The sequence below is a fragment of the Nannobrachium achirus genome (assembly GCF_963921795.1).
Source record: "Nannobrachium achirus genome assembly, chromosome: 18".
NCBI lineage: Eukaryota > Metazoa > Chordata > Actinopteri > Myctophiformes > Myctophidae > Nannobrachium > Nannobrachium achirus.
The window spans coordinates 47549794-47559212 of NC_137825.1; the positions used below are offsets into that span (position 1 = coordinate 47549794).

The 9419-nt window shown below is 44.1% G+C and overlaps 1 protein-coding gene across 1 annotated transcript in view; it reads left to right on the forward strand.

Annotated features, from left to right (window-relative positions):
• Positions 1-9419, forward strand: part of ntn2 (netrin 2) — a gene marked incomplete at both ends in the record, with an annotated part of 94165 nt that overhangs the window by 58334 nt on the left and 26412 nt on the right. The window contains one exon of the mRNA XM_080747016.1: positions 9179-9232. Coding sequence (XP_080603142.1) covers positions 9179-9232 — 54 coding nt within the window. The remainder of the gene's footprint in view (positions 1-9178; positions 9233-9419) is intronic.

Here is a 9419-nt window from a genome sequence, read left to right on the forward strand (position 1 = left end):
TTATTATTTTTTTATATTTTTTAAAAAATCTTTTTTTAATCTTTGCCAGACCCATGAAATGGGTAGGCCTACATAAGCAAATGTCGGTCTGTCCGGGTTTTCTATATAAAGGGTATATATGATGATGACATGATGATGACATGCCTACAAAAGGCATGATGTCATAAATGATGATGACAGACAGGGGGTCTGGCACAACCAGGTTGACCTGGTCTAGTTTTTATTATTATTATTTTTATTATTATTACCCCACACATATATATGGATGGATAGATATATAAACAATATATATTGTTTTGCTGTTGCGCAGCCTCCACGACCACCGCTCAGTTCACACGGGTGTGATTTTTTTTTAAGTTTGTGAAAATGTGTGAAAATCTTTGAATATCTATTTTTTAAGTGAACATTTGTAACTAAAATGTTGCTTTTGGGGGGTTCCTGTAACTAAATATTTTGAGATGGGGGTCCCTGGGCAAATACATATCATTTTGGGGTTCCTTCACATGAAAAAAAAATATATAATAATAAATGTTCACGATTTAAAAAAAATAGCATTAGTTAAAGCACAAAATAATACGTAATAATGCTTTCCCAGTCTAAATGGGTTAACCAGATCATTCGTGGGGGGCCCGCAGTGAATCCTTGTACCCAGGGCCCAGAATTTGGTTTCGACACCCCCCTAAGGGAGAGGTTGTGCTGCCATGTCATAGCTTCAGGAATGATGCGTATTCGGCTGTACATTATGGAGACACGACGGCGCCGTCTTCAGATTTTATGCAGATTAAACTAAATTAGTCTTCGTATAGAAGGCGTCTTAGACGCGTAGTACCTGGACACAGCCGGCTTTCTTACCTGACCCGTCGGGGAAACTGTCATGATGCCGCCTCCCAACTGGGGATGGGACGATAATCGTAAATCGCAAATAGCCCACAACACGATGCGCTGTGACCTTGTAGAGCATACATGGGCAACTGGCGGCCCGGGGGCCACATGCGGCCCCCAACTTCACTTAATGCGGCCCGCAGGTTAATACTGGAATACTGATATATTATTGATTACAATTCCAAACATGGAAAAAATGACCAGCTTTAATTACTTCTACGTCTATATTAGTAGCTAAATGACTAGTATTAAAATGTAGTTTTATGTCTATTGTTTTTGTATTCAAGTTCATAAAGTTAACATAAGAACATAATAAATGCATTTGAAATTTTAAAACAAAAGAAGAAAAAATCAAATTACTATTCGGGATTCCAATTCAAAAATAGCAAAAATAGCAGATCTACAAGCTCAAAACGCGTCGCCCTGCGACGCGTTTTGAGCTTGCTGATCGGCTATTTTTGTTATGTATATGCATTGTGGCCCTCTGGAGTGAGTGTGAAAATGTAGTGGCCCTCTCCATCATCAAAGTTGCCCACCCCTGTTGTAGAGCATGCATGCAACTAAGTGTCAAATCAGCAATTGTGACTAAGACTATGTTTCATTCAAAAAGACTATGGCTAAAACAAAATCAAAGTTTGCTGTCAAAATCAACACTGCCACAACCAAACTCCTAGTCTGTCTGCTCGTATACCCCGGTGCGGCCGAAAGCGCCAGCGGTTAAGAGAGATATGCACCGAAGCCACACGACAGGACCTCATCTGTGCGATCCTTACCTATGAGATAAGACATCAGTAAACGTTTCATCGCCTGCTATTGATTAAGTCGGCGGGGCCTGGTGGATTCGCATGGCTATTGTTAGAGCGCGACGGTAAACGGTTCAGACAAGAGTCTAAGAACACATGCTCCCACGCGGGCCAAGTCGTAAAAACGTCGGGCTAAATTGAAACATGCCCCCCCCCCCCTTGTCGGGCTAATGGGACGGCGTGAGGTAAGAGCCAGGGACATGTGGGGAGGATTCCCACTGGTGATTCTCTAGACTAATGAAGATCAGCCTGACGGATCATTCGTGCTCTGTCTTGTGATCACTATACCGCTCAGCTCGCCCTATTCTGAGCTACAGTAGGCTGTGTGTGTGTGTGTGTGTGTGCGTGCGTGCGTGCGTGCGTTTTGCTCCCTAATCTGTCCTTATTTGATGGATGCATGTCTTGTTTGTCAAAGATTTGTGGGTTGCAATTGTAGTCCTACACCAGCCATGTTGAGGACCAACAGAGGTGTTTCAATGTGTCTGATTGGCATAGAACTAAGGCCGGCTTTACACTGCCACTGAAATCTAGCCTGAATCAGATCTGAGTCACATCAAAAATGGAATCCGATTTATTTTTTAAATAGTCTAAATCCAGACAGGTCACATGCAGGTCACATAAAATCCGATTTTGAAAAACCACATCGAGAGGTGGTTTCAAATCCGATCCATATCGGATCTGAGGACATCTGACTCAGTCTGAAAGCAGCAACCACATCCACCCCATAGAGTTATATGCAAGTCACATCAAACTGGCCAAGCGTCACTTGCTGCGCGACCCGAGCGTGGCTGTAAATTACATCATTACAGATCGCGAGTATTTACTATTTGATTACAGCGCACTGAGCACATGAGAAAAACAAAAGAGAAGAGAGAAAACACGTGAGCTAAACAGTTAAAACCAGAGAGAAGAGCGAAACACAAGAGTAAAGAAAAGAAGAGAGAAAAACTATATTGTAATGTGTGTTTACTATGGTCTATTATGTCGCATTTCCTGAACGTAATCAACTAGCGTCGACGTAGTGACGTAACGTCATGACGCCTACGTCGTTACCACGGTAACCAAAGCATACATGTCGCCGCAGGGCAGCTTTGGGCTGACGCTGTCTGAACGCACAGATCAGATCTGTGTCACTTGCAAATGCTGTGTGAAAACTCGGGCCAAAAGATCGGATTTGACAACCAAATCGGATTTGGGCTGGATTTGACTGCAGTCTAAATCCGGCCTAAATGTTCTACGGCAATCAGAACACCTGTGTTGGTCCTCAACATGGCTGGTGTAGGACTACAAATGCAACCCAGGAATTGTCTGCTGCACATGTCCACTACAATGTGCATTGCTTTCCCTATGTATGCGTGCGTGCGTGCGTGCGTGCGTGCGTGCGTGCGTGCGTGCGTGCGTGCGCGTGCGTGCGCGTGGCATGCATACATTTATTGCCTATGAAATACACCAGTAGTGCAGCACACACAGGCATGTGGAACAGAGGGCAGCGTGCCACAACACTCTGTGAGCCAGGAGGTTTGGATGCGCGTATACCACACACACACACACACACACACACACACACACACACACACACACACACACACACACACACACACACACACTGAAACCCTCGCCAGAAACACCCCTTGGCCTAAGCGAACCATACCACAGTGGCGTCAGTTCAGAAAAAAGCTAAGGTATGGCAACATGGCTGGTGTCTTGCACGCGCGCGAACAGTCATGTGGCCATACCTTAGTTAGCAACAGGCATGATACATTTACATGACTGGTGTATTGCGCGTGCAAGACACCAGTCATGTTGCCATACCTTAGTTAGCAACAGGCATGATACATTTATTTTAAGAAGTACATTCTATTTTTCCCTCTGTTTCTACGGTTTCTTGGGCTGGATATGGCAGCCTGGAACGGTTGTTCAAGTGCAGCTAAACTTGGCATGTTATAGTAAACGTGACCCAATTAACAATAATGCATTGCACCTGTGCAGCTGACCTGCGGAACCTGGTAATATACAATTCTGTCAAGATGGGGAGAATACAAGTGTGGAGAATATAATTATAATACTGTACCTTGTTAAAGTGACCATGTTGTTTTGCATTTGTAGTTATTCTACTGCAATTTAACAACATAATAACCAGCACAGATAGACAAAGAGACATTCATGGACTTATATTTAAATGTAACTTATTTCCCCCCCCTGGACCCAGGGTATGGCAGCTGCATACCCCTGCCATACCCAATTGACGCCCCATGCATACCATGGCACGCGGCGCCATGCCAAGCCGTGCCAGCGCTGTAGCGTGGCAGGGCCATGTTGTTATGGTCACACGTGCAGCTCCGGAGCAGATGGCTGGAAGGGGGCAAAGAGGATAAAACCGCTGTGGTTCAAACGCCAACCTCGCCATCCAAAGACTACAGAGAGCATGGTGTGTGTGTGTGTGTGTGTGTGTGTGTGTGTGTGTGTGTGTGTGTGTGTGTGTGTGTGTGTGTGTGTGTGTGTGTGTGTGTGTGTGTGTGTGTGTGCGTGCTAGGGCATTAACGACTTTTGATTTTTGCAAGTCGACTCGACTCAGTAAAATGTTGAGTTGAAGTCGACTTTATCGTTTGATGACGTCATCACGTTTATTATTTTTGCGGGTCCCCAGATGGTTAACTTAATGTGAAACATTGTTTTCTCACTCAACTGTAAACCAACCAACATATAGTTTAAGTGTATATAGAGGGTATCTGCACATTTCTAAAGTGACAATTGAAGGACTTTTTAATACCTCTAAAATGACAAATTAAACATTGTCCAAATTGCCAAATATATAGAGGCAGAAATTGTGAAAATAGCCGATCTACATGCTCACGTTGTGAGCATGTAGATCTGCTATTTTCACAATAGAAAGTATTTCTCTGGCGGGAGTCGACTTGTGTAATGAAGTTGACTGAGTCGACTTCGACTTTTCCGTTAATGCCCTAGAATAGATGTCAATCATCGGAATAGCGGTCATTCGAATAGAGGGCTTCCCAGGCGAGCCCCGTGCGATGAGCAGCCCATGCATGTGTTTTGGACATTGGAGGACATGGCCTCATCCTACCCACGCGTTTGGAGTCGTCCCCATGCAAATGTTCATATCTCTCCGATTATGACAAAAGAAATCACGATTTGCGATATTATCGCGATAATCAAAAAACTTTATTCTGGGGCGAAACATTTGCCAAAGATAGCAGATCTAATGTGAGCTTGTAGCTCGGCTATTTTTTTGGTAAAGACATTGATAGACTTTGTCAAGTAGGCTACGCACATTATAAAAGTACCTTTACCGATTATAGAGGTTTAATTGGTACCCGGATATGCAGCTCGGCAAATAAAAGTGAATTGATCCCAGTGCATGACGGAGGACGACATCACAATGAATTAAATCTCCACGATACGATTATTGTGTTTTTTATCACGATAAACGATTATATCGCTTATCGTCCCATCCCTAGTGTGTGTGTGTGTGTGTGTGTGTGTGTGTGTGTGTGTGTGTGTGTGTGTGTGTGTGTGTGTGTGTGTGTGTGTGTGTGTGTGTGTGTGTTCGGAGGCATTACGCGGGGTGTTTATGAAATCTGCGCATGTGTTATCAATCAGGTCTCATCTAGTCTCCTATAAGCCATCGCTCCTACCAACCATCCCCCCCCCCCCCCCCCCCACACACACACACACACACACACACACACACACACACACACACACACACACACACACACACACACACACACACACACACACACACGCTTGCGCGCGCATTCACTCACCAACACCGATATGACAGAACCATTAAAGGGGAAGACCACCCATTTTCAATATTGAACTGTGTCAATGATATAACTTAGAGAAGTTGTGTGGAAATAGAAAAAAGGTTCTCCCCCTTCTGTGTTGCCTAGAACTGGAGGATTGATTTTGGGGTTTGCATTGTAAAGTAAAACTTGATGACATCACACATTGTACTTTACAATAGAAACCCCAAAATCAATCTTCCAGTTCTAGGCAACACAGAAGGGTGGGAACTTTTTTTCTATTTCCACACAACTCCTCTAAGGTATATTCATGATGACATATTTCAATATTGAAAATGGGTGGTCTTCCCCTTTAAGCAGCCAATTAGTATGATGGCGGTGACCCCTTATCTGAATTCCCCCTTTCATTGTCCCTTTGGAAAAAACGTGATCAGGAGGTTCCCCCGGGCGGCTCACGGGAGCAGCTGCTCTCGTCTTCACCAAGCTGCGGCGGCCTTGTTTGTTTTGAGTCGGCAGGGTGTGTGTGTAGGGGGGGGGGGGCGTCCATAATTTGACAGATCCGACTGCCCGCCGGCCCCTTCAAAACAAGCTTTCTGAGACGCCTCTCTGCCATCCTTAGTTCCTTCCACCCAGGCATGTGCACACACAGACATCAAAGGGGACTTGAGCCCCTGCACTTTTACTCGTTTGTGGTGAAAGAAATGCAAATGCCCATCTTGCCTTGCCATACCTGAAGGCAGCATTCAAGAGAGTTGCCTCGTCTAAACTCTCCTGAACTTGAATGCAGCATCTTATGTATTTTGAGAAGTGCCCTCTGTGTAGAAATCCATGCCGTACATCACACCTCAGTATTCACTTGATTATGCTTAGTTTAGTGTGGTATCAAGTACTGAAAATAGCTGAACCCCAAGCTTTAGCTTGGAGGTCAGCTATTTTCAATATGTTAGATTTTTTTTTTTAATTACACATTTCAGCCCCTGCCCCTCTAACATTCTCTGCATGTCCCTGCTTCCACCCAGACACCCCCTCCACCTTCGCCCATTCACATAGTTTCAAGCCCTCCCGACCTCAAAGTCCCAATTGGAAAGCTAAATCCTCCAGGCGGATGCTATATAAGCTGGCAGTTCCAGTCGGCCTGTTTATGTAAAAAAAAAAAGAAAAAAAAAAAAAGTAGTGAGCGCGTTGTTAGCATTAGCATTTTCCATTAGAGAAGTGGCACGCGATTGGTGGCAGGAGTCCCGGAGGAATTCCACGAGGCGAGAGGCACTTTGTTGTTTTGCCAACGACGGGCACCTTGCGGGGGGAGGATGGCATCTGTCTCAAGACGCCACAACCAAACGTGCCATCTGTCTGTTTGTCCGCACGGGCCTCAATGCCGATTACACTGCCACGGGAGAACCCCTTAATCCAGGGTAGCCACTTTTTCCATGTATTAAATGTACCAGCAGCAACACTCATATCCAACATTGCAGTGGCGTCAGTTCAGAAAAAAGCTAAGGTATGGCAACATGACTGGTGTCTTGCACGCGCGCGAAGGCATGATATATTTATTTTAAGAAGTACATTTTATGTTGTATGACGCATTAGGGGTGAGAACATGTTGCCTGTTTCTATGGTTTCTTGGGCTTGATATGGCAGCCTGGAACAGTTGTTCAAGTGCAGAGCACTAAACAATTAACAATAATGCATTGCACCTGTGCAGCTGACCTGCGGAACCTGGGAATATACCATTTTGTCAAAATGGGGAGAATAAAAGTGTGGAGAATATAATTATAATACCTTGTTAAAGTGACCATTTTGTAACATTGTAACGTATTTATTTTACTGTAATTTAACAACATAATAACCAGCACAGATAGACAAAGAGACATTCATGGATTTATATTTAAAAGTAACTTTTATTTCCCCCCCCCCCCGGACCCAGGGTATGGCAGCTGCATACCCCTGCCATACCCAATTGATGCCCCTGTAACATTGAGGACATGGATTCAACAAGCTCATTCTGTGTATTCCGCGTAACCATTAGCAGCGAATGAGCAGCTGCTCCTTGGTTATGAAGGCACTGCCTGTTTGAGAAGGGTACAATTTAGGGCATTAACGACTTGTGATTTTTGCAAGTGGACTCGACTCAGTAAAAAGTTGAGTTGAAGTCGACTTTATCGTTTGATGACGTCATCACATCACACACGACCCCCCAATTATTTTGGGGGGTCCCCAGATGATTAACTTAATGTGCAACATTGTTTTCTCACTCAACTGTAAACAAACCAATAAAGTTTAAGTGTATAGAGGGTATCTGCACATTTCTAAAGTGACAATTTAAGGACTTTTTAAGACTCTAAAATGACAAATTAAACATTGTCCAAATTATCAAATATATAGAGGCATAATTTGTGAAAATAGGCGATCTACATTCTCACAACGGTGCCTTTCACGATATTATTATTTTTTTTTCAACTTCGACTTTCGACTTTCTCTGGTGGGAGTCGTAATGAAGGCTTGTCGACTTTTTCGTTAATGCCCTAGTACAATTAAACCGAATACAAACCCTGCCATTCTACTTATTTGACGTTTACTCACGGTATTACTCTGGGCTAATAGAGCTGGTCATGAGGTGACACGTCGCAGGATACCTTGCTTGGCGTCGAATAATAAACTGGACTTTTGATTTAGGTACTGTCTAATGCACCGACACAATAACCAGCAGTTATCACCATACAACATTTGCATACTGTCTGTCCTATCCAAGCACGCCAAGCCCCCCTTCCCAATCTGTCGTCTGCCCATATTGCACTCTGAACATTTGAAGGCTGTTCGCTCGATTCCAGGGCATAAAAGTGACATTCAAAGCATTGAATCAGGCCATGGAAAGTGGTGGTTTATTTGAGACTGTCTTTTCTCTCACCACCAATAAGTGCCCCTTGTCAGTTGGCTATGTTTATCTAGCAGCGAGCACGCACACAACACCGATGTGCAATATCATGACGCCATCCCTCTTATTATGAGAAACGGATGCCATTTTCATTCTCACTAACTTATGCCTAGCTTATCATCACTGTCGGGCAGAAACCTTGTATCTTGTATCTTCAGATTTGTAGGTTTTTTCATTAAGTGAAGCCCTGCTCACACAAGACTGACGCACACAACTAGTGAAAATAGCAGATCTACAAGCACACAACACCTCGCGATGCGAGGCGTTGTGTGCTTGTAGATCAGCTATTTTCACTATTTTAAATCAGTTAAAAAAAAACATAAATACAAAAAAATAGCCGATCTACAATGTGAGCTTGTAGATCTGCTAGTTTTGTCTAAAGTACCCAGAATAAGGACACTAGGGTTCAAGTGGTTAATATAAAAAAGGAAAAAAAAGTTTCTATCTCAGAAAGATTTGGAGGCCCCCCTGTAGTAACTCTGAGGACCCCCTAGGGGTCCCGGACCCCCTGTTGAAGACCCCTCTCGCTATACTCTATTTCCTTTCGCCGTTCTTCCGGCACGTTCATATTTCAGCATATTATCCGTTGGCCTTCCCTTGCCCTCGCAAGAAAATTACTTTCACCGAATTCAGACATCCTTCATTTTGTTTGACCACACGTGCGCACTTCTTAGGAGGAACGAGGCCAAGCCACTTACACCATGTCTGGACGAGGCGCGCGGGCATGAATCGTGGCCAATAAACGTCCGCTGAACTGTTTCTTCTCGTGTGTGTGTGTGTGTGTTTTTCAGAGATCCCAGTGGTCAACCCCACCGCCGTGGTGAGCAGCACCGAAGAGCCAGCAGGTCAGTAACGCGCACTCGCCTCGGGCTTCTCGCCCCTATAGCTACCACCTGTTTATGAGGGGGGAAAGAAATAACATGCTATTTAATATTTCTGGGCTCGTTCTTTTATGCTGTGGAATGAATATTAAACCCATTCAGAACGGGTGCACATTTTGTGTATCGTTATTTCATGCTTTAACTGTTCAAA